The following is a 26749-nucleotide window of genomic DNA, read 5'->3' on the forward strand; positions in this document are numbered from 1 at the left end:
CATGGTCCAAAATCATCCTAGTAGGTTACATGGCTTCTGGGAAAACAGGTCCTGGTGTGTGTGCCCTGTGACAGACTAGTGTGCTGTCCAGTGTGTATCCTGCCCATTGCTTTTCAGGATAGACTTTGGCTTCCCCATGATCCTGAATTGGATAAAGCAGTTAGAAGACAGATGGATGAATCTGATTGCACTTAAAATTGATTGTTTATGAAACTGCTGAAAATGGTTAGTCAATCAATTGGTTATGTAAAGGGCTCAGCAAGAGAGGAATTCAGGGTCTGTATCCCAGCAGGTTCTCAGGTCAACAAAAACCAGCCATGTTGTGTAGTTGATAGAAGTGGTTAATTCAGTAGGCATGCTAGGTTTATTTCTGAAATATTTTAACTTAATACTTTGTATTATTTACATAAAACAATTGTATAAAGACTGGTAGAGCTGGATATACACCAGTTTAGTTATGGCTTAAATTATTTATGCTTTAAAAATTGAGTAGAACTATCCTTTGAAATTATTTTATGCCAATTAGGGTGAGGTGAGGAGTTAGGGCATATTGTCTTAATCTTGCCTACATCATTCAAACAGGACGCCAATGGTGAATGTTGGTTCACTGCTGCCCTTGGCCACATTCTCACAATCTTGTAAACTGGGACAGGCAGGATCTACCTGGCAGTGTTATTATGAGAGTAATATAGGGTAAGACAGGAGATTGCACAAGACAATTACAGAAAATCAATTATTTCTGTCACCTGCAGAACCACAAAGTCTGCATAAGATTTATCTAAGGCTAAAGTGCTATGGGGAAGAGGAACAGATTTCTACGGCTTACCTACAATCAATTCAAACACGAAGAGTTGGGATGAGCTGCACCTCCCAGGGCAGTTAGAGCTAGAAGTGTGAAGCTCCTACATAACCATGCCAGGGACATGATGAATCAGTGTAGCCTCAAACCTTGGAAAAACAATCTCTGTACAAAAGGAGATCATACAACCCCAGGCACTTATATAGCCATGCATTATAATTCACTTATTCCATGCATGAGAATCTAGAGCTGAACCAAAAAAACAGGATGCATCCCCTTGCAGAGCAAACACATGGCACACAGGGGAGAGAACCACCAATTACCCTCATCAACTCATCAAGTTGGGGAAAACAAATGTTAACTATCTCCAAATTCACCCATGTACCTTTTTACATATGTGGTGAGAATACACCCATACATGTGTAAAAAGATACAAAACAGAATGAATTCATTAAATAATGATGAATAAATTATTTTATTAATTAAACATTTTAAGTCTAACACTAGTTGTATCAAGTGTACCCATAATCATGGGGAATCCATAAAAGGAGGCTTTAATGAGGTGCTAATAACCTTACAGCAGAATCTGTAGCATCTCTCATACAATTTAAATAAACATGCTTGTACATTTTAAAACTTCAATTTTATTTTTCCATAAAAATGTACAAATGTATTTTTTTTCTTCTATACAGCTGTGAAAGTCATAAATTGTACTAAATCTTTACATTAGTCTATCCTAGGCAATCAAGTCATTTCATCCTGGACTTCTTGATCGATGTCATCTCTTCAGATGCTTTGCGTTTACGAGATGCTGAATATCTGCTGGAGTCCAAGCCATCCTGCAAACACGCTACAGCTTCTGGCAGGTAGTAATTCTCTACTGCAGGTGTGGGCTCCTGCAAGACACAAAATGCAACAAGCTGAATAGTATAAAACTACCCTTGATTCTTGTAGCTTGATTCCATCATGTATATACACACATTTAGTTTAAACACATCTAATCCAGTATGAACAATGAACAAAGGGGTGTATCCAGGTTCCTGTGTCAAAAGGTCTCTATATACAACTACGTAAAAATCAAATAGAATTAAAACAATTACAAGTATCTAAACTGTGAATTGTTTAAAATTATTAATTTTTTTAAGTTAATTTACATTTTTGTATGAGAAACATTCAAAATAAAGATTATTCAGACTTATCTCAATATTAACTAGAAGGACCTATGGCAGCAATCGCCATCACTTTTCTTGGGAAAGTACCAGCGGTGCTTACCAGCTTGGTGAAATTTTTGCCACCAGAACTTTTCTTAGCAGATTTACTCAAGCCCTCTCAAATTGCTTGGGGATCGCTTATGGACAGTAGACTTCAAGTCCACTGCCCGTGAGGGCCACTCACTTAAGAATAAATTTGAGCCATTCCAATGTAGCTTCGACCTTGTGCTTTAGGATATTCTTCTGCTGAAAGGTGAATGATTGTCTTAGTTGTAGGTGTTTAACAGACTGAAACGGGTCTTCTGCTATGATTTGCCTGTACTTTGCACTTTCCACACTGCCCTCAGCAAAAGCTTCAGTCTCTTCTGTGGAGAATCAGCCCTGTAACAATACTGCCATCACCATGCTTAACAATAAGGATGGGGTCGACCGAGTGGTTTATTGCGGTGTTCCAATTCTGTCTCATATGACCACAAAAAGTTTGCCACATTTGCAGTATCACTGAAATGCTTTGTTGTAAACTCTGTGCATGATTTGAGATTGTTTTCCCTCCAGTAATGGCTTCCTTCTTGCAACTAAGAAGTGCCGGCATTCATAGCCAGTGTCTTCCTGTGAGTCAGATCATGGCTTTTACATTTTCGCTAAGGGAGTATGTAGGTTGTCTACAGTATATAATAGATATTAACTGCTACTTCCAAGTGTCAGGATTGCAAGCTTTAAAGCAACAAAATGTGAAGACTGTGCAAGGGTCTGAATACACTTGCAAGGCACTTTTGAAGGTCCTTTAGATTTTAAAAAGGTTTTATTTAAGTGAAGAAAGGCATTCCTGCTGGACCAAGCCAAAATACACATACCTGCATGAGGTAATCGGCAATGTATTCTGGTTTCAAACAGTTCACATTTTGGGAAACAGCTTCTGCAACATTCACCCTGGGATCATCTGGCTTCAGCTTGCTGAAATCCGCAAAGAGATGAGTGGCTTCCTTATAAAGAGATGGAGAATGGCTGGGAAACACCTGTTGGAGACAAAATACATCAATGCTTTGATTCATTAGAACCCAAAACAGAACACTTGTCTAGTAGTGAATGAGATATTAAGTTGTGGGATAAGGGCATTTTAGGTCTTAAGATAATTATTTGGATTATTAGATTCCATCACACATTAATGAATTTCAGACATCTTGACATACACTATGTGGAAATAATAGCAAAGGAGCAAAAAAACAAGAAGTGTCGCACTAGAGAAAGAAGCACATAATAGCTAAATCTAAACATAATAAAAACCCGAAGGCAAACCTTGGCGCCTCCAGACTGCAGCAGTCGTCTGAACCCTGCCTCTCTCGATCGGTCAACGTTGAGTATTACTGACCAGCCACTGAAGGCCCCCTGAGTGTTCAGAGAAAATACATCAGAAACTGTGCTGGACTGAAACCGATGAAGCTCCACAAGATTACAGCCTTTTGATCCTTCTGTCCTGGTGTTCACAAGTTCATACAGGCTAGCAAATGATCATTACTAAATCAGCCCCGGTTCCTACAAAGAACTCCAGACAGATTTGTATCAAAGTTTGTACTTGCAAATCTGTGCTGAGGCCAGATATCCAGCCTCCATAAAAGTATAAATCCCCACAATCTTAAAATATCCCTCTGAACTGTTGACTTCAGTCTTCCCCCCTCAGTGCTTGTACAGTGCTCTTCCAACAGCAGTTCTGCTAATGAGCTCATGTGGTTTACAGTGAGGACCTTCCTGGGCACTGGTACCTCTGTACTGCTATCGCTGTTTCTTCTGCCCTGGAGATTTCTTCTCCATCTCATTGCTGCAACAGCCAGCTTTCTCTGCTGCGCATTGATGCCAGGAAGAACATCAAGAATGGAGCTGCTGCCCCATTCATACTCTTCCTCCTGAAAGAAAAAAACAACTTTAAAAGATCAGAGCAAATCGACTGAATTCTCCCGAAAAGCAGCCCAATTTCCTTACAGGAGCATCTTTTGCACCTTCATCAGATTTGATATACTTACTCCCATAGTTGAGAATACATTTAATAAACAATTTTGCTACAAAGGAATAAAACTACTCGAGAATGACTAGACAAAAAATAAATTTATATAGCATTCAACAAAAATATTCAACACTACTTTTTTTTATATGTTTTACAATAGATAAAAATAGTTCCATTCTTCATTGTAGCAAATCTCTTCTGCACTATAAAAAATGTTTACTGTAAATTAAAAGTAAGCCATTACAGAACTTATAATGAATACCTTCCAATATACTGTACTGGTTCATTCAGTAGTGTCTGTCTAGGCACCAGCAGAGTACCCACTGCACCATTTCAACCATAAAGGGCACTGAAACCCTGAAACCATCAGATAATGGAAGGAAGGCAACCAAGTCCGGCAGTCAGGCTACAAGATAAACTGAAGTAACCCTGAACCGCAAACCACAACGTCAAAAATGATTCGACACGGTCTGCCAAGTGCAGTTAACACGAAAATAATAACCTCTTGTGGGTTCATTTGTTTCCTGAGCCTTGCAAGCCGAAGAGCAATTTCTGCAAACTTCAAAGAGCTCTTGGACCTAATCCATTTGCAAAAAGGAGTCTATGAAACTGCTGAAATATTGAATTGGCTGTTGCAAGGAAGAACCCTCTTCTAAAATTCTCCCAACCTCGATGAACTTCCCCACGGCTCTGCAGGCCTCGAGATAGGAGCGGTGAAGGATCCACTTGCCAGCCGCCATCGCAGCCAAATACTTCTCATTCCTCAGCGGGTATCCAACAATTATGTGCGTGCAGCTTGGGTCAAAGCACTGCTTGTCCAGGACCACCCCACCTGTAGGGTTCAACGGATGTACCTCAGTGTTCATGCAGGTGGTTAACAAATACAGTAACAATCATCCTTCCTATTGACTTCAATCAACGTGTGGAGATAGGTCATGCTTAAAGCTGGGAGTTTGTACCAAAATCACAACAGTTAACCATGCTTAAAACTATGAATGAACAATGGAATGAAGAATAGTCAACAGGCTAAAACACAAGTCTTTCAAAAGACAGACATACATATATACAATTCCTTACATGAATATATGGTTATAGAATTCTAAAAAGAAAACAGAAATTTAATTTTTACAATATCAGTCTGAACTGGGGACCAATCATCCACTTAACATGACAAGCAATAATGAACAAGAGTATATAAGCTAAAGTTTAATAAAAAGTGAGGTAGAAACTCTCAACAATGTCCCACGCAATCAACCACAGAGGCTGCTGACTTTACAATGACAGTTATGCACAAGCTAAATACTGGTCTGTGGAAATGGAGTGTCAGGTTCAGTGATCAGTGATTACTAATACTCTCACAGAATACATGCCAGGACACTACAAAAGCTACAGCAAAGTCTGTAAAACAGAGAGCAGAGGCATTATCCTTTTGTGACCTCTCTGACTGTATCCCATTTTGATATTCCCACGCTGCTGTGGATCCCTTAGAGGTAAATATATCACTACATCACCTGGGTAGCTAATAAAAAAGCCCTGGTCCAAAAGACTTCCTCTTCTTCGTACCCTCTATTACTTTCTCTCGGGTATTTAAAAATAAACTTGCTATCACCAAGTGGCAAAACAGGCTTTGAATAAAGGTTCCCTTTCAATTAAAATTGAAAAGTTGTAAAGTTGTAAATATTCAAAATAATTGTTTATGTATATCTAGAATTTGTCTTGAAAACTACTGTATAATTACACCAGAGTTTGAAAAAAAAAAAAGGCCAACCTATAGGTTTTGGCTAATTGTAGTAGCAGAAAAAATGATGACGAGTGAAGGGAAAAAAGTGATGTGCAAGACAAAGGCAGTACAAGCCTCCATCTCTTCTACATACTGACAGCAGACGTGGGTCAACACTTGCCCAATGACAAAACACATTCACGTATACAATGCTGAAGACCTCAGAAGAGATGTCAGGGAAACTGGCCATAGGGTACTAATATTTTTAAACGGGCACTGCTGTTCTGTGAAATTGTGAATAACCCAACAACTGGAATGTATATCAGACAAAGGTAATAAAATAGGTGAAAAACTCTATCCTGGAACAAAGATTTTGTAGTTCATTTTAAGTCTGACAGAGCTTTGGTGCACAGGACAAAATGACATGTTTTAGAAGCTGATTCACCAGGAGGTGAACAAATGGCTTCATTATGACCTGTACTGTACTGGTGTGAATTTACCTAGCTCCTCGATCAGGTGACTGTAGTCAATGCGTTCTTGGGGGTTAAGGGAGGACAGCTGGAATCTTGGTTGGACCTTTGCTTTTTTTTCCTCCTTCTAGAAGCGAAAGAAAAAAAAGTATTACAGACTTTAAGCAATTCCCAGACTCAGTTCAGCTACTTAAAACGAGACGGCGACAAGAGATATGGACATTTCTACTTCAGATGCTTTTGTTCGACAAAGAATGTGTAAAAGTTTTGTTTACATTGAATATAGAAACACTAACAGACATATCTGAACCTTTCACAAATCACTGCTGATCCAAAGGTAAATGTAAACAGACCAGGCCTGGATAAATAACGGTATCGCACTTCTCCATACCTGCTCTTGGGGCTGTGGCGGGACAGGAGGGTTAACTAAAGGAAAGGTGGTGCTGGGAGCCTGGGGTGTGAGTATCTGGCCTTCTGCCGGCGAGGCTAGAGCCTCTTCTTTCACTGGAGAAGCGCTGACCTTACTCCCGTTAGCTTCCTCCACACTGAAGGCAGCTGAATCACAAACAGGAAACGAAGACAGCGAAAGCTGCAGCCCGATTATTACATCTCAAAAAATGATCAAGTGATATTGTTGCGAGGGACATTTACTTCAACAAAGTTCTCCGAGATTCAACCACTTACTCGCCAGCCATTTTAGTATATATTGGAAGCAGACTGAGAATTAGCCCTACAGGAATCCATGTTCTAGACAGCATCTTCTTCCTCTCACATGCTCAAGTCTCCTTTTCGTGTATTTTTTCCACCCATGACAGCAACCTGCTTCTAAAAGTCTATTAAGCGTCTGTTACTTTTTGTGGAATTCAGCTGATTTCTCATAGACGTTTTTGTACCAGTTACTTTTTTTCTGACCCCTCTTCTTAGAGCACCAGTGCAACAGTAAGAACTATTTTGGGTTCCCAAGACAGAAGTTTGAAAACTCTTCTTCCAGGATCCCCTCAATAAGGAATAACTCAAATAACTCTATAAGGACCCGTAAAGTTTTAACATAAAATTAAAATGGAAGTCAATACCATAAATAAATCTTCCTTTGTTTTAATTTTGTTCTTCACCTAACATTCCACTCATTGTAATTGGGTGCACAAATTAATGCAACGTGATAAAGAAGAGCCCAAGACATTCTTCTGAGAACTGGAGGAAATTATTTTTCTCAATTGCATGAAATCTTTAGCTTTAGTATGAGAAGAACAATCTTCGCACCCCTGGTTTTGGGGTAGCCCCCCCTCAAGAAACCTAGCTGCTTGTGTTCTGGGCACATCTGCACCTCTCTTACCAAGCTCTGCCAGCTCTGAATCGGTCATGGACTCCTTGTAGTCATGGGTATCCGTTTTGCCATCAATCCCATTAACCTGCAGTGGCTCTGAGTGCTGGGACTGACTGGTTGGCCATTGCAGGTTGTTAGCCAGCCTGGCCCTCTCCTCTCGTGCTGTAGGGTCATCCCAGATGATCTGTTCGTTCTGTGAAGGTTCTGTGTTCATGTCCATCATAGCATGACGGGACTGCCTATAGGAATAATGAGGATAATATTGAATGAATAGATAGAAAATACCATTTCCAGGGAGAAATTAATATTAAAGCCGATAAAATCTTCTCTGTTATTTTCCAAAAGAACAACAGCAAAAAAAACTTTACCTGTAAAGCATATAGAAAATGCTTTTAGCACCAGAGCTCCACAAATCATACTTATCAAAATCATTTTCAACCACATTAGACTATTCAGTACTATTTATGGGCCATGCAACATTTCATGTCTTTTTTTAACACTGCAATAAAATCCTGAACCTCCAGAAGCCAATTATAAAGTAAAAAATTGTTATAAAATAACAATTTAAGCCATAAAAATCAATTGATAAGTTGCTGTTCTAACTTATGCAATGCAAATTCATTAACACAGTGAATTGAGTGACAATTTCTTCAGCAAGCTTTTAAGTCCGATGAAGGGAACATGCCGTAATGTCAGGTGTCACGAAAGTGCATATTAGCAATTTTGCAACAAATTACAAATGCTGCTTTCCAAAATCCCCATTTCTTAATATCTAACGCCTGACTTCACATCTCTGAAATGCACTTCTTCAGACCGGAAAAAAACATCTTTCCCTTTGAATGGAATATCTGTCACAGATCTGCTACCTGAGAGGCTGGTGGTATCATAACCCCAGCTGGTTTGCTCTTGGCGGGGATTACTTTACCTCAGCGCCTCCAGGCCTCTGCTGCGCCCATTCCTTAGAGGCCGACCCACACTGTCAGGGGTGTGGGGGCGGTTTTCCAAAGTGATAGAGGACCGGTGACCTTTGGGCAGCTTTGTGGCTGACATAATCTCCTGGAGCTGACGCTGCAGGTTTTCCCGCATCTCCAGAGTTTCTGCCAGCTCTGCATGAGGAAAAAACAGCAAACATCCAGTCATAGAACACCTATGTGCAGCACAGACGTGCAACTAAATCAGTGAACATGTAATAAAGATCCCATTATATACAGCCTTCATGATCTTTGGGTCATGAAAGGCATTTTATATTATGACAATAAAACAGTCTCAAGGGTAACAATGTTTTATTTTGCTAAATTATATTTGTTCTTCAATTTCAGAAATGCTTTACATGTACACAATCAGAGATTTCATCCAACGTCCATTATTCCTTATCTGGACATCTTGGCATATCCGGGACAAACAGTGAATTATACAAAACTTTACACTTGACATTATCATAAACAACATACTATCTAAAGGCTTCACAAAATATTGCACATGCAGAATATTCCACATCTCCAATATTCTCTAACCATCCAACTATCAAATTTGTTTTCACAGTAAACTATTTTTTAACAAATTTATGACCCAGTGTCGAGTATTGCAATTTAACAACAGTGTTAAGGGAGGACTCTGTCAACTTCAGAACTATACATACAGTATTATTTTAATGAAGATTCAAAAATTATAAAATGCCAAAAATATAGGAAAACATCAGAAATGTGCAGCTACTTTCCAAAATTGGCATGTTGTTTGTACAAAAAACTAATTACATCAATAATAAAATATTCACAAACATAGTGCAAGTCACAGACGTACCTCTTTTCTCAAGGTTTTCCAGGTCTGTCACCTCACCTAAAGCAGTCTGTTCGCCGTTTTGAGATTTCTCACTTGCTTCCATATTTTCCTCATTGCCTTCATGTGGCTTGAAAGAAGAGAACGTAATTCATTACCAGATTCACTCTTGGCAATGATTCAGTATATATGCATCATCAGGGAGCTGCTTATCCTGCTGAGGGTCACCACAGCCCATCCTAAAGGCACAGAGCCCGAGACAGAACTGAGCCCTCCCTGCATTCCAGTCCACTGCAGAGCCCCGGACAAGAGCCAATCAAATTAAGCCAGTGGGGTAAAGAGAGTTTACCAGAGTACCTGGCAAAAACCCTCACCCAGACAGAGAACATACAAACTCTACACAGACACAGAGGGCTGAGTGTAGGGCTACACAACTTAAAGAACCATCTGCCCTGCAAAAACTCAAGAAAACGTTGAAGTAGGTAACCCAAATATAATTTATGGATTACACAGTCTTTGTCGGAAACATTAAATATATGCACAGCTTTGCGTCTTAAACATGGATGTGCTATACGTGGGGATCCCATGCCTGATCTGAAAAGTAAACTGACTGGGAAGGAAATTAATATTATTTCCGCATCTCTTGTCTTCTAATAAGGTTTTCCTCGTAAGGAACATAAAATATTGGCTTTTCTGGAGCAGCTTGTATTCGGGATAATCACGTTTCTTTAGGGATATGGTCTAGGCCCCAGCGTGGGAATCACTTACCACCGATTCGAAAGAGGTTTCCTTACGGCTCTGCACGCTGGGTGGCGTCTTCTGAGTATCTTGCATTTGGCTGAGGTTTAGACTCATTTTAGGATTGTATGTAAAGGGGTAAAGAGATTCTGGTACAATCCGTTGTTCTTCAGCACACTTAAAAAGAAAGAAATGCATACAAAATCCAGTTTTTGTGTCAGTATTGTTATTTCTGCAGAGGCTGATATTAAACTTATATTTTACCTATATTTCTTCTGCTTTTCATTTATCATAAGTAGTGATTGAGAGAAAAAAAACAGTAAATCTTATCTTACATAAAGCAGCTCCAAATTACTTTAAAAATCCACCCTTTTGTGATCTGAACACGTCTGAGTGCTGGGATACATACCACATGAAGCCAGTGCTCTGAGACAATATGGATTCCTCTTTCTCTGACAGATTTCAGCTCTTTACTGTTATCATTCTGCCGGCCTTGGTAGATAAAGTGTGTGACTGTTTCATCATAAGACCACCTAAAAATTAAGATGAACATACTGATTCAAAACCAGTCCTTGTTATTACCAGGTGAACACTCTGTTAGTAAGCCACAATTCATAATACACTATGATTTAAAAACAGACAACTACTGTTTTCATGTTGATGTTGGGTCAGTCTTCCAATTTAGTATTTTTGAGTTGATATTTTAACCATGAAACATTCAAATTTTAATTTTAACCATGAAACATTCCAGACATTTATGTGACCTAACTGGCATGGCAAGAATAACAAAGTAGGATGCAGTTTAACTGACTGCTAAATAGATGATGCACAAAAGCAGTCAAAATCAACAGATACATAATTTAATCATCCGGTATGGAGGAAGGGCAGGGGAAAAAAGCAAGGCGAGGCTGCAAATACCAGCATCTTGCAGGGCACACAGTGAAGTATGAGAATCTGTATGATGTGGAGGTACAGTTTGCAGTTCTGCTTCTTGTAATGTTGTTGTCCTAGTACACTGCTGGAAATTGCAGAAGGCTTATGCTGTGGGATATGCAATTTTCTCAACATGGCAGAAATAGCATGGCTTTACATATACAGTATTAAATCAGTTCTTTCTGCATATGACCTGGTCCAGTAAGAGAGCCCCAAAGGGGTAACCAGAATTAGTTCTAGTACCTGAAATCAGCCCCTAAGGAGGCTGCAATGGCATTCAGTTCGCTCTGTTTTTTACTCAGCTTCTTGCTCACACAGATCACCACACCAGCAAGGGGCTTCAGGTCCTCACTCTAGAATAGAACATGAAAAAGGTTACATGTGAATGAAGGCCATTAGACCCAACTGGCTAATCCCACTTAATTCAGTATAATTCAGGTAATCGGCACCTATTCCTCCATAGGTTTTTCTACAAAGTTTAACTGGTAATACCAAACCTTTCAGCCTTGCCTCTTTATTGTTTCTCCTACATAGTCAATACTTCAGTGGCATAGGAAGTAAATCCACTCTTGCCTATAAACCACATTAAAGGATCTTTTGAGATGAAATGAGATACTGTTTAAATGCAAATTATTTATTACTAACATTATAATACAAAGCATGAACAAACCAACATCAATGCAAGCCATGAAATGCTTCATACAAGAGTTCTACACATACTAATGTGGTCAGCTGCATATGATTCCCAGTCTGCATGATTACATTTTACACGATCCATAGACAACTCCCTACACAGGACACTATTCTTTCTCCTAGAACTGTTTATTCATTTTAATTGTGTTGTGACGACATTTACAGAGCAAGATCAAACTACCAAAAGACTGCACATGCTTTTTTGACCTCAACTGCCAGAGAAAGCAACCCCTGCTGGTACCTTGTGGGCCAGTGGGCTTCCCAGCTGGGGGCTGGCAGTGACAGCAGCCATGTTGTTGCGGGTGCTGTTGGCCAGGGCCACCTGCAGGTTCCTGCCGATGACCACGGACAGCGGGGTGCACAGCTTCCGGCTCGGCTGCCCGGGACCCCCAGGAGTCTGCAGCGCCTCCAGCGCATCCTAACCAAGAACACGAAGGTCATGAACGCTCTTCGTCTTGACATTGGCCTCTCACCCAGATTAGGCAGCCTTCTCAGTTATCCATTAATATAATGTTATGGATAAAAAAAAAAATACATAACAATTATAAGCTACAGTGGGAAATAAAATGTCCTCTCTGCTGTGGCAATTAAAAGCTGAAATGCATGCGCTGTGTGATGTAGGAAGACTGGAAAGCACAACGCTGTAGAGAAAATCAAACAGATTTCAATAGCTGGGGGATCTTTTCCTCACCTCTTGATGCCTTGATCCCTGTACACACTTCAATTCAAATTCAACCTAAATGGATATATTTTTATAAACGACTTTAATTAGAACTCTAAAGCACTAATTACTAATACTATAAAAGAGGGGGTAATGAATAAGTATTACCAATAAAGACGCAAAGACAGCTGACAACATTCTAAAGCCGGGTTCACTGCTGTGAAATAAGCACCAAAAACTCTGAACATGACCTATAAATGAATGTTTTTACATGGTTGTCGAGAATAATCGACTAGCGCACCACACCTTGACGTCGAACGAAGGTCTGAAGAGCTGGTCTCTGCAGAGGAACCTGGAGGGAGTGTCAAGCTGGAGGGAGGGCTCTGTGGTCGGCGCTTTGCCTCCCTGCCCTGGACTGCTTTGCTCTCCCGCTGGCTGAGCCAGTACTGACTGGAACGCCTTGCTCTGGAAGCGATTCATGTCCAGCGGGGTCACCACACTGCTCTTCAGCCTATTCAGATTAAGCACTGGGAACTCAGGGGAGCACATGGGCTTGTTGACTTCAGGCTTCTGGGAACCACCCACAAAGCTGTGCTCCTCTTCTGGCAATACAGAGAAGAAAGCAGGATTGTAAGGGACCTCACACCATCCAAGTATTTTATCTATAAACTGCAGTTTATGGCACATAGCACTTTAAGAAAAATTTTATATTGAACTTGCATTTAATCTTTTGTCCATATTCATATTAGATAGGACTCCTTAAAGGATTCTCAACAAAAGTTTGTCTTTTGATTTCTGATCATTTTTAAACAATTTTTAGTTTTTACTGTGACACAGAAGAAAGCTTAGCAAACTGAATCCTCTTAAATGAAGGAGAGCACAAACTTTGTACAAATTTAATGAATACGAGGTTTGCAGATGTCAAAGGAAGCTACTGTCTTTACTACTCTCTGTTTTTCTTCAATATTTTACTGATTTTCCTTTGTTTTGTATCCACTAAAGATTCATAAGGAACCTTTAAGGAAGTAAAATGAATTTGCAATGCTGAAACTTCTGAAATTGTTGGATGAGCCAAGGAGACTTTTATGAGTCTCAGCTCAATATGAGTAAAACCAAAGAGGTAGTCTTTGATTTCAGGTGTAACGGGGTGTGACAGGTATAAATTACAACCTCTCTACATTTTTCTTGGTATAATAATGTCCTCCACCTTGAAATGAGGCCAGCATATGCCATATAGTGAAAAAATCCAATCAGAAACTCCATTTTCTCAGACAGCTTAGAAAGTTTAGTATGTCCCAGCAAGCCATGGCTAATTTTTTCAGCACAACTGCTGAGACCGTGTTAACGCTCTGGTTTGGGAACCTAGCCTCTCAAGAAAGAAAACAGCTGCATAAGGTGGTCCACACAGCTTTGAAAGTAACTGGCTGTGACTGCTTCCATATATGCAACACACTTAAATAGGAGATACTTTAAAGTTTATTAGTGACCACTCCCAGCCACCTTTTAACCCGTTTTAGCTTACAACCTTGTGAAGATTTTAACTAAACAGTAATATAAAAGTATGTACTGGCAACTTTGCATAAGGATATTATGATATTCCAGACAGCTTAGGTCATTTTCCTACAAAAATCAATGAATTATTATATGTTTATGTCATTCATGTTCTTTTCGTAACTTGCAAAGGAACAGGTAAAAGTTTATCCAATGTTGTAAGGAAAAGAAAAGAGACACGTTTCGTCTGTGGAGCCTTTTTCAAATGACACCGAAAGAAGGTACCACAGCCTTTAACTTTAGCTGTTCCTTTGCAGTCTACGCATGCTGACGCAGTCTCCTACTTAACTTATTTTTTGTGTCTTTGTTATTTTAACAAGTGCACCATAAATCATTGCTAACAACCAGAAGAGTTGGTCTGGCAGTAAAGCTGACCAATACTACTACTACTTCTGTCTCAATGTAACGTGACATGACAGCGTTTGGACACCAACTTGCAGGGCTGGCGTTCTCCACCAGGAAGCGCCCCTCGTCTACCCTCCTGCCCGCGCGTGCGGACTCCAGGACCCAGCGCATGGTGACGGCGGGCAAGCTCCACTTCTTGGCAGCTTCGTACTTGGAGCCCTCGGGCTCCTTCAGGACCAGGTGGGTGCTGGCCAGCATGCCCTTCTGCTGGTTCGCCCTCCGGACAAAGAACTCCTGCACTCTGCGTGATGGGGACACCGACCTGATTAGTGACACTGCAGACTGACCAATTCTAATGCAAGGCTGGCCTCTCTTGAAAGACTTTATCTAGTATGAAACAATCTTAGAAGTTTGTTCTAATAGGTTTATCTGATATTTTATTTTATCAGTGGGCAAAGGAGAACAAAAGACATAACCTGATTAAGACTATATTTTATAAAACCAAGTATCATTATTTTAATGCTTACATAACTGGAAATATTCAAGGTGGAAAAACCACTGACAGACTGGCTACCATCAAGGTGTGCAGGTGTGATTGCTGTATTTTCTATCACATTAGCTCAACAGAAATTATGTTGTACATACAAAGTGATTCAGAGCCTTGCAGCCTAGAAACAGGTAAAGATTGGTGATTGCTTTACTTTTAGTAAGTCCTGCATTCTATCCTTAACTGTCCAAACAGGTCCAACAATGAGCTTTTATCTTTTTAAGTCCAAATGGTTACATTTCAGTAACATATATGAATAAGGGAAGTTTTTAAAAATGATATGTGCCTCAAAACGATCTTCTGAGAACGTCAGAGAATGCTGTGCATCAACTGTCAGATGCCCAACACCACTATCTAGGGGAACCCTCATGCACAAACACTGGGAAAACTGACACAAAACATCTATCAGAAAACTCCAAGCTTGAAGGTCATCTGTCTTTTTTTCCCCATCAAGGCAAACTCAACTGTATACTCTAAAGCTCATAAATCGATACATAAGGAGTGCATCTTAAAATAGTGCCATATGACTTTCTTAATTTCCAGTTTTAAATAATGGTAAAATGTCTGCATTTTGCCAAACTAGCAGGGAAGCACCTTATGTAACGGTGGAAGAAACACGCTGTTGAGAATGGAAACTATGTACTTACGCTATACGAAACAGATTATACTCCTGTTGTGTTTAACACAAATTGGTTACATATACTAAGGGTTTAATGACTACAGCCACCTTCCTAACTCTATGTTCAATTGCTATTAAGATATAATAAGGGAACTGTTACACATACAGCGTACACAATGCAAGACCAACCTAGCTCCCAAAAGTTCGGCGAGGAAGATAAGTGAATCTCTCTCGATGCCAGTGAACTGGCTGACAGACAGGACACAGTCCTTCAAGGGAACACGTCCCTCTACTGTTGACACTGGAGAGAAGAGAGGATTCATATGCAGGTCTAGGAGAATCTGCTGCTCTATACACATAATCTGTGAAAACAAAGGACCAGGTTCACAATCACCTGGGTACATTTCTTGCAAGAAATCGATTGGGAGAATTTAATTAATAATAGACCTATTTCAAATACCTTCCTCTTTAATATCAAGTTATCTTCTAATTAAAACATGTTACAAACATTGTATTCCAAGAAAAATAATTAAAGACCTACCACTAATGAAATCAATAAATGATTTTAATTTATGACAACTAATTAATTTATAGCCATTATGTCTTCATGCAGCTTTTACTTTAGCAGTGATTAAGTTAGAGTAAACTAGTATAAGTTATGGATTTTAAACATGATTTAAGCATGTCATACATGAAATACAAGGAATACTCAAATGTTAAAATAAACTACTACTGTTGCCTTAATATATGTCTTACAGTTTCACAGTGTCCCTTATGATTGTGTTGCATAAGAGATGCACATTTCAAAAAAGCATATTAAATTAAACCGTTCAGTCACATAGTTTTATGAGTTTGTATAAAATATGGGTTACATATTGAAATACAGATATGACAGTATTAGGTTTGCATTTTCAAAAAAATTACCCTTTTCAATGTAAGGTTTTTAAATTAACAAAGGTTTTTTTAGGAAGCAATAGGTTTGTATTTTCTTCACTAACCATACAGTAGTCGCGTATTCTCACAGATATAAAACAAACGTCACTAAATACCTCTTTCTACTGCCTCTGTGTGTGAGAATCCCTCAGTAAAGCCTTCTTTATTGCTTTCTTACCAGCCAGGTGTTGGTGACCACTTCCCCAACCGTGACCTCCACCTCGCAGCCCAGCATGGGCACCACAGCGTAATCAGCGATGGCTCGGCTACGGGCACCCAGCACTTTCCCAGCATGCTCCTTGATGAGGGACGTCAAGTACGCTTCATCTTCTGTGCTAAACCCAAGGATCAGGAACCTCTTTCCAGAGAATAGGCCCCCTTCCTCCGCCAGTACAGTAGAGGTCTCCCCAACTGTTTGAGAGCGGCTCGGTGGCCTGTCTTCCAGCTCGTCTTCATCCTGCCTCCCAGACTGATCATGGTTCCCTGCTTCAACTGAAAACAAGGGGATCAGTAGACAAGAGTCCACCGCGCCTCTCATAGACATTTCTCAGAAGAAATAAAAAACACAATCACAACTATCATTGGGGAACAAGATGGAGCTATAGGTGGATATAAACATCACACCATGGTTGTTGCCTTTATGACTCCAGACTGCCAACACTGACTCCCAGATGCAGAACATGTCTGCATAGACTTGCAAGCAAGGAATCTCTCACTAAGGTTAACACATAGTCCTTATTAGTGCCATGATAAAGCACTGTTTTTTTTGTCCCCACCCTAAGAAACACTTTCCAGCTTACTGTAAGTAAATTCAACGGTCATCATTCCCAAAAATGACCTGATTTTTGTATTCCTACCTACAAATTTTAAGACTGACACATATATGGACCCGAGCACAGGCTTGAAACGTGCATGTATGGATGGATCCCTCACCTACTGTCTGATCTTCATTGAGGTACTGGGAGAGTAAGTCCTCTTCTGCTTTCTGCTGCCCAGAAGAACTGTCTGCTCTCAGAGCTATGCTCGTGTTGATCTTACGCACAGGCGGCCTGGGGGCTGGCAGCTCCATGTCTGCACTGGCACAGGGCAGGTAATCTGCATGGAAATAATTCTCTACTGGAAGCAGGCAGCACCTGGAGAAGCTCTCCAACAGCCACTTCACAGTTACTACATGAGGTCTGTAGAGAGGAAGAAGGACAAGGCTCTTAAAATGGTCTTAATGCAAAATAATTACTAGTTCTAACTCTAACTCCTTAAAGCTATATTTGACTTCATTATACATTATAAGTGCTACAGATAAATGAAAAAATAATCTGACACTTTTATTACTACTGAAATGATTAAGAGATTGACAGTCATGAGATTTTAACTGTATGCCAACTTTTGAAAGCAGATCGAATTCCTTCCCAATCACCTAAACTGCTTAAAATAAGAAGATGATTCCCAACATTAGACCATTAAATTCCTAATATGAAGAGCACCTGTGGGAGGCCTTGCTTAGAAACTGCTTGACATCTTCGTTCCCGTCTCCCATGATGATGTGAGTGAGCTCCTCGCCGAGCTGGTTGAACCTCAGTCCTCCACCGCTGTTGATGAGCCTCCTAACCTTCTCCAACTGCTTACTGCCAAATCCACACAGGAAAATCTGAGGATGAAACGATCACACACTTTCACACAACTGGTTCTCCTGCTTGGATTATGCTGAACTACCAGCTAAAATAACAGCATCCAAGACTCCAGTAAACTAGATGGGTGCCATAAAAATCACGCCAATACAGAAAGCTACCATCTGCATGAATCGTGCTGTCAGTTATATTAGTATTAATGGGACTTAAGCAACCATAACACAATTGGAGGTTTACAAAGAAGTACAGAAAACAAAGGAAATCAGACGAATTTGCTGGAAAAAGGCAGTCAAAACTGACTGCACATTCAAGATAAATATCTTCTCAGATAAGTCAGAAGTTCAACGGCAGATTCATGAATGGTTGAAGTCTGAAAAATCTTCCATCACCCTATCAAGAGTTTTGGCAGAAAAAATAGTGCTCCTGCTTTATTTGCACAAAGTCCCTGGACTCACTTTGCATCCATCCAGCAGGTCATCAGGGGCCTGGAAAGTGCTGATATCCAGCGATTCCAGGGAATCCTCAGCAGGCACCAGGCGGCTGGCTGAGACCGTAGTGACAGCAGAGTCGTTCACAGAGCTGGTGTTGATGTGAGAGATTTGGCTCACTCCCAAAAGAGCACAACCTGAACAAGAGTCGTAACAATATTTTAGCTAAGTCTGATTAAGTGAAACAGATATTGAAGAAACACGGACCTTCGATAATAAATCTCTCTGTAGTTCTAATGCTGCACTGAGTTGTTCCATAAAATGTTGTATATTTCAAGGGTGGATAAATGTGAACTATCAGGACAAATGCCTAAATTCGAATTTTGTCTCTGGAGACTAGAAATCCCTTTTTTTTCCTGTATGAAATTAAAATTCACATATATCACCACATTGAATTAGAATCCATCCACCCACTTTTCGCCCGCTTGATCCAATACAGGAGTACATATATCCATATCCCAACAAGTAACGGGTGCAAGGCTGGATACACCCTGGATGGGGTGCCAGTCCATCACAGGGCACACAGATATAGTGACACACTCACTACCAGGGCCAGTTTTCCCCAGAAGCCAATTAACCTGCCAGTGTGTCTTTGAACTGTTGGAAGAAACCGAAGCACCCAGACGAGACCCACACGAGCACGTGGAGACAATACAAACAGCATTCCAGGTCCAGAATTGAACCCAGGACCCCAGCAATGGTAACCACTGCCCCACCTTGCTGCCACAAATGAACTTTCTGTACATTATTCCTAATTCTTAAAAGAACACCATCTTTCATCAACACCCTTATAATTCAAACATTAAACTATAAACTTCAGATGCTTTCTGTTATTCATCACAAACGCAATACCTGGCAATTGAAGACTAGTTACAAGAATATTCACAGATGGGGAGATTGAGAGAGAGACTAGTACAGAGACAAGTACTATCAAAATAGATCTTGCCATCCTTACCATCCTGCTTCTTCCTGCAGTCTGTGGGTGTTGAAGTGTTAGGCAAGTTGGTCTGCTTCACACCGGGCTGAACCCTGTACTTGTTCTCATCCTGGCAAAACCCTTTCTCTATACTGTCAAACAGCCAGTGGACAGACACACAGGACACGTTCCACTTCCGAGCGCACTCGTACTTCTGACCTGCAGAGCACCAACACAGGAAGAACACATTTCACTGGCTGCAGAATGGTGGGGAGACAATGGGAGAGATTCCTCTCTCTTGCAGGGGGGAATAAAATCAGCTGCTCCAAGAAACTACACAACATCTTGCGTGATTCAAAAAAAAAACAACAAGAAAATAATTTCGATGGCTAGGGGATTAAACAACACTCCTAATTTTCTAAGCAAAGATTCAAACTGCCAGTACGTATTAGTTGGTTAATAAACCAAAGTAATAACTATACAATGCTAGTGCACTTTTTCATTTTTATTTCCTTTTTTATTTACTAATAATTTCCCAGAATGTTTCCTAACAACTAACTGAAAAGTTAAATAACTACCTGTCTGTTTAAACCGCTTTAGAGTCTATGTTTCATCTCTGTCTAGTCCATTTTACTTACTAGGGACCATTTATTTCCTATAATGCTGCCTGCAAATTCACTGACAAAGAAATAACTACCTTTCAGCACCTTCTCAGTTCAGACAGTTTCCTTAGAGCCTACGATTAATCCTTGTAGTCAAATTACAATGCTTAGTTATCATATTACCCGATTTGGTATGGTTAATACCACTCAACTTTGTTTTCTAATGCTCTTATTACACCTTTTATGTTATTGTACAAAAATGTATAAGGATATTATAATTATAACTCCTTATATTCTGCAATATTAACTTTTACCGATTTTAATGTACATCTCTTCAGAGAAATGCTAGTTAAATAATTACTCTTGAAATGTCAAAGAAAAATAAAACATATAAAAGTATGCATATGTACTGCATAATGACAGGAACAAATGTATGCAGAAAGCATACATCTGTATCCTGTATTGTTATTTTTATTATTAAGACAAAACTCAAAGTGCTAATTTCAGCAACAGTCTTCGGAAAATAAGATTTGCAGTACTTTATTCAGGAAAAGGGAATTACGTCTTGTAATGTGTCTTACACTCAGCTCAGTTGAAGTCTACGGTACTAACATGTCATTGAACTTTTACTCCCACAAAAGGAATCTAGGAAATTTCACCACCTATAATATATATTATACAATATACCTTTATCATCAGTGGAATGTCAGACTTCAACAAGATATCTACACCATTGTGCTGTGCTGCCTAGCAGACTCCAAGAACATACCTTTGGGCTCCTGGACAATAAGGTGGGTACATTCATTCATCTTCAGCTGTCCTGTGTACTGTCCACCATGCTGAAGAGTGAGTCTCTGAACCTCCTTTCTGTCCAGATTGCTTAGACCAGTCACACAGATAATACAACCTTGAAAGACGGGACACATGTACTCCTCTGAGCAAAGATCGGTGTACCTGAACAAACTAATGAGGAAAAAAACATATTAAGGTTAGTCCTTATTCTCCATCATGGTGCTTTGTTCATAAGCTCAAACACTTTACAAACAATCGCCAGGATTCAACATGAACCTCAGAGGGTGACACTGATGTGGCTTATTCTTACAATTCTTATAAATTCTCACTCTTGTATTATTTCAAGGTACTCTGGTTTGTGCTCAACAGAATACGAAGCAGCCTAAACAAAAGAGAGCAAACAGTGAGGCTCAAACTGGCAGAGAAGCCACATGTTAAACACAGGGAGATTTTCCCCAAACAATGACTTCTTTGAAGCTACAACAATGATGCGACTTGTCAGCGGATGACGCAGAGATACACACCATATCAATCCGCGCTAGAAACAGATGAAATGTGGTGACTTATGAAGTTGGAATTTGGGGCCTGTTGAGCAACAACCCCCAAATGTTGCTCTCTAACATATACTGTACTCTGACATTGCCAAATGAGACTGAACATCACAGAGAGCCACCTTTTTCCAAAACCCAGGTGGGTGTTTTCCACTTGATATGCAAAAAAGGTTAGAGCAGCTACAAGACAGAGTAGGCCATTTCGCCAATCGTGATGTTACCATAGCAGGATCGCTTGCAGCAGGTACTTGGACCTCAGCGATATCTCATGAGCTTAACCAGATAAATGGATCTTCCCCAGGAAATTGAGTATGTTTTTTTTGGGATTCCAAATCTATTTTTTTAAAGAAGATTACAGAAGAACCAGATGGTTCACTGAGTACGGTGCACTCCTTACTGAATCTTGCTCATCCAGAACAGTAAATGAATTTTATGACTACAGCATACCTATCCTGGGACTTCTCCCAGCATGCCCTCACCCAGGAGGGCAGCAGGATGGGCTTCCCAAGGCTAGCGGCCACCAGGTACTTCTTACTGCCCACCTCCCCAGCGATAAGGTGGGTGACGGACACATTCAGATCCTTGTACACCCGGCCCCCCATCAACTGCACCCGCTCAGTTATTTCTCCCTAATGAAAAATCAAAGGCGAGTTAGAAAAGAAGAATGTTCGGAAAATGTGTCGCACCCACTTCACACCAACTGTACTTGCACTCACATACAACACAGCTTACTCCCTCTATTAGATGGGAACAGTTAGAAAAAAAAAAGAAATCAGGTCACAGAGAATGAATGAGGTGCTATTCCGTTGCTTGAACTCCAAAATGCATAAGGAAAACTATAAAGGGCATTAATCTCATTTCCATTTTCAGTGATTTTTAATGAATGTTAAAGGCGACATTAACAAGCATTCAGAGCTTTCATGGCGGGTTGCTGACCCTTAATTTCAGCGTCTGAATCTGTCGCGTGTAAAGGCACATGGCTTGTTTGGGTCACTGGAGAGACCTGGCAGCAGTGTGAATCGCGCATACCCTGGTGTCTTTGTCCAGGCTGGTACAGGTGATGGTAACGTCAGCCATGGCCATGTTGTACACGGGGAGTTCTGCTTTAGGCACACAGCGCTGATGCTTGAGGCAGAAGAGGACCACCAGGGGACTGACAATCCTGCAGCCCAGCTACACGGAGAGGAGGAGAGTTCAATGTAAACCAGGAGACATAGGGAACACCTTTACATTTCAATTCATAATTTCTACAAGAGAAATCTCTCACCTGCAGAGCTAAAACTGTAAAACATATGAAAATACCTCATCATTTTTACACAGACCAGAAAATCAATACTGTTATATGAAAAAAAATATTATAATGGCATACTGTCCATAAGTACTAATTGCATATTTACATATATTTAAATTGAATATTTACACTGAATGTTTATGTTTTTTATATGGCAAACATTGAATATTTTTAGATACAATTGGATACAAACCAATTGCTGTCAGTCCCCATAAGACATAAAGAATATGGACTCTGCAATGCTATTGCAGATAGTATTACATTACAGACAGACATCTTAAATATTGAAACTTCAAGGATGTCATGAAGCACACAGGAGCAGTTTCTGGTCGTTTGGTACATTTAAAATTGACACTATTATTCCACTAGCATTTGAAATCATGATTCCTACAAATATATATTCTGCCATGTAAACTGCATATTAATAATGTAAAAACAAAACATTCCGCCCACGACTGAATTATCTTTAACACAAAGAATTACTTAAGATCACTAGCAGAATTCAAAATAAAAATGTATTGATCATTTGTCAGTAGAATGAGTAAATTATCATTTCAGACACCACGGATTTACAGCACTGTTTTCCACTCACGTGAATGAGCCTGGTAGCACATATTTTCATTTTGCCAAAAAAGGCAAAATATCCATATGGTATCTACATACAGTACAAACCTTTTTAAAGTGCTGGAATGCACGCCCACTGAAGTTATCAAAGACATAGAGGGATTTGTCATTGTGTTTTAAAAGGAGGGCTTCCTTCTCATCTATATTTTGGAGGTATTTTTCCGATTGCAGCTCTCTGATTGCCTGGAAGACAAAAAATGATTTGTGATGAATTTAGAAACGATGAAAACCAGAATACAGTAATGTGTGGGATACAGATTCCATTAGCAACATCTCCTAAGGAAACAGTAAGACGGAATTAAAATTAGACTAATAAGCTTTTGACAATAATAAATTCCATTCCACTACAATTTCCTCCATCCCAAAAGGATCTCAGAACACTTTAGATTTAGAAGTGGTTCCAGTTGATCCACAACTAATAAGCAGTATATAAATTTAGGTCATGTGGCTGGTTATGTCATTTACGCATATTAAAAACAGCAATGCTATAAGTGATCCATTAGTGGGACATATAAATTACTTAGGAACACGTTTAGTTTATCCCATGCTGAAAAGAGAAGAAATTAAGCAACAGTTCAGCTATGGGACCTTCTTCAGGTGTGTGTATATAAATTACTTTTATACTCCAAATCCTTTGCCTGAAAAGCAAACTGCTATCCTATTACCTTGGCCATTCTGTTTTAACCCTAAGGCTACCCAACCACAGTCAAGCTGACATCATATTAGCGGGCACAAGTCATTAGAACCAAACCTTCTGGAAAAGCCTGGCTTGTCTGTTAGAACCTTGAGTCTATTGTGTATTCACAGCTGTCAGACACAAAGTCAAACAACAGTCCAGGCAGCAGTCAAAGGAACTCCTTACCTCAAAGGCTTTCACGGCACGCTCTGATCTTTCTTCGCTGGTCTTCACAAACTTCACGAGGAATACTCCTTTATCTTCCGTGGACATCCTATATTCAATGTTTCTAAACAAACAGAAATGACAGGAGTTCAAGTAGGTAGCAGCGTCGGCAGGTGTAGGCTGCAAAGGAAAAGGGAACGGGTTTATTCCACGCTGAAATGAAGAGAAGGGAAACACAACGTTTCGGCTGTGGAGCCTTCTTCAGGTGTGAGAAAGACAGGGCAGACGGCAAAGATTAAACAGCACAGGAGAACAAAAGCTGGGAGGAGGGAGAGGCAGAGAGGCCACTCAGGTGGTGCAAAGTGAAGAGGGTTGAAGTCGAAACCTGTATGAGAATAGAGAAGACTACGTGATAATAAGTCTGCCATTAAGAGAAGGGGACCTAGTTTTCAGGAGAAACGAAACGCATCCTGAAACTAGGTTCACACCTTCCCCCTTCTCTCAAAGACAACTTATTTTCATGTAATCTTCTCTATTCTCATACAGGTTTCGACTTCACACATTCCTTCACCCCTCTCCGATATGCATTTCCTGAGTGGCCTCTCTATCTCGCCCCTCTCCCAGCTTTTGTTCTCCTGTGCTATTTAATCTTTGCTGCCTGCCCTGTCTTTCTCACACCTGAAGAAGGCTCCACAGCCGAAACGTTGCGTTTCCTTTCTTTCCTTTTCAGCATGGAATAAACCCGTTACCTGTTCCTTCGCAAACAAAAACAATCACCCTGCAACTCACAACTGGCAACCCACTGAAGCTAAGCAGGTGTGAGCCTGGTCAGTACCTGGATGGGAAACCTACTGGGAAAAACCAAGGTTGCTGCTGGAAGAGGTGTTAGTGGGGCCAGCAGGGGGCGCTCACCCTGCGGTCCATGTGGGTCCTAATGCCCCAGTATGGTGACGGGGACACTATACTGTAAACAGGCGCCGTCCTTCGGATGAGACGTAAAATCGAGGTCCTGACTCTCTGTGGTTATTAAAAATCCCAGGGCTTTTCTCGAAAAGAGTAAGGGTGTAACCCCGGCATCCTGGTCAAATTTCCCATTGGCCCTTACCAATCATGGTCTCCTTATAATCCCCATCTATGAATTGGCTACATTACTCTGCTCTTCTCCCCACTGATAGCTGATGTGTGGTGAGCGTTCTGGCGCACTATGGCTGCCGTGGATGATGCACATCGGTGGTGGTGGAGGGGATCCCCATTACCTGTAAAGCGCTTTGAGTGGAGTGTCCAGAGTGGAGTTTTGAGTGGAGTGTCAAGTGTAAGCAATTATTATTATTAAAAACGATCATATCGCAAGACTGAAACTCCTGCCGCATAAGGTACATCATTGTTTTTCCTGCACTCAGTTACATTAAAAATAGGGTCAGCATAACTGCACCTTGATGTTACAGTTTGAGAACATTTTCAGAACAGTTAACACACAAGGCAATGTAGGGGTAATAATTGTAATATTATGGAACTGAATACGTCTAAAACTGATTGCTCTTGTTTCGTCTTTGTTCTAATGAATAAGAGCCCACCAGTCATCGGACTCTCATCTTCTCTTGAAGAACAGTTAATTAAATACAGGTGTAACAATAATAAAATGTAATAGAGAATAATCCACAACAAATAAGGTCCAACGGCATTTCAAAACACCAAAATAAGAAACCAACCAAAATTCACTGTGGGAAAAGGAACGGAACATAACAATACGATCACATGACGGAACTACAGCTGAGCAAAGCCACGATTTACTGACAACTTGCGGTACTTGCTCAATGCGATCAATGTTCATCAATTTCAAAGCGGACAAGCTCAAACAGTAACTATCAACCCGTCTATTTTTCAAACAGCTGTACACGTGAAGTCAGCGATGTGCGGAAATAATTCAGTAATGCTGAACTTACCACGTCCCGGTTCAACACACCGTGTCCACAAGCAAGTGCATAAAATAAACCGGGAGTTACAATACAAGATCCTGCGAGCTCGTATTTCAGCGTTTCGCGTTTTTAGTCCGGGTTGACAATCCAGTGTTCGGCTAGTATCGCCGTCTTGAGTTTCACACTCAACAACGAAGAGAAAAGAAAAAAGGGAGCGTCTTCTCAAAACAAGTCATTCGTTGAGATAGATACATCATAACAATTTCCCTAAAGAAAGAACACAGGGTATTTTCGATTTGCCACTGATTGGCGCCAAACCTCCACCTCCTTGTCCGGCGCCGGACTTCCTGCCCAGAACCGGTATCTCGCGTCGCTCTGTCTGACGTCATGCCCAGCTGGAGGAGAAGCTGCTCCCTCCAAACAGTAGCACGTGAGATTGTCTTTCCTTTCGCAGTGGGTGTGCAATAGCAGGTATTGCATTGGATTTGGCGACTCGCAATGCTGTTTTAATTGATTATACTTGTTTATAAGCAACATGGACTTAAGTTTTACGTAGTGCAAATTAGAGGATACCTATCTAGAAGAGGTTCTTTACAGGGTTTTCTGACACAAATAATTCGATTGCAATAGTAAACCTGTTTTACTGGTGTTTGAATAGTGTTTTATTACTCAGATTAGCGTGTTTAGCAAACGAACTCTTATATCTACAGAACCTTGTTCAAAACAGTGCAGTTGATTTAAAAAAGCACATCAATAGAGATGTTTTCAGCTTTAAATTTAACGT

The 26749-nt window shown here is 40.4% G+C and overlaps 1 protein-coding gene across 1 annotated transcript; it reads right to left on the minus strand.

Moving 5' to 3' along the window:
• Positions 1-1420: 1420 nt before the first annotated feature.
• Positions 1421-26323, minus strand: topbp1 (DNA topoisomerase II binding protein 1). The gene is made up of 28 exons (XM_015354966.2): positions 25993-26323; positions 24071-24173; positions 23257-23391; positions 22323-22466; positions 21741-21922; positions 20720-20913; positions 19388-19567; positions 18400-18569; positions 17801-17964; positions 17253-17497; positions 16498-16811; positions 15576-15748; positions 14310-14521; positions 12631-12926; positions 11905-12081; positions 11214-11323; positions 10447-10570; positions 10068-10214; positions 9324-9429; positions 8449-8629; positions 7533-7762; positions 6591-6754; positions 6230-6326; positions 4678-4841; positions 3771-3911; positions 3307-3396; positions 2865-3026; positions 1421-1695 (listed from the first exon to the last, which is right to left on the minus strand). Exons 2-28 carry the CDS (start codon positions 24155-24157, stop codon positions 1549-1551), a joined length of 4536 nt encoding a protein of 1511 aa, XP_015210452.2. The 5' UTR covers positions 24158-24173; positions 25993-26323; the 3' UTR covers positions 1421-1548.
• Positions 26324-26749: the final 426 nt, after the last annotated feature.

Source organism: Lepisosteus oculatus, chromosome 6 (assembly GCF_040954835.1).
Source record: "Lepisosteus oculatus isolate fLepOcu1 chromosome 6, fLepOcu1.hap2, whole genome shotgun sequence".
Classification (NCBI taxonomy): Eukaryota; Metazoa; Chordata; class Actinopteri; order Semionotiformes; family Lepisosteidae; genus Lepisosteus; species Lepisosteus oculatus.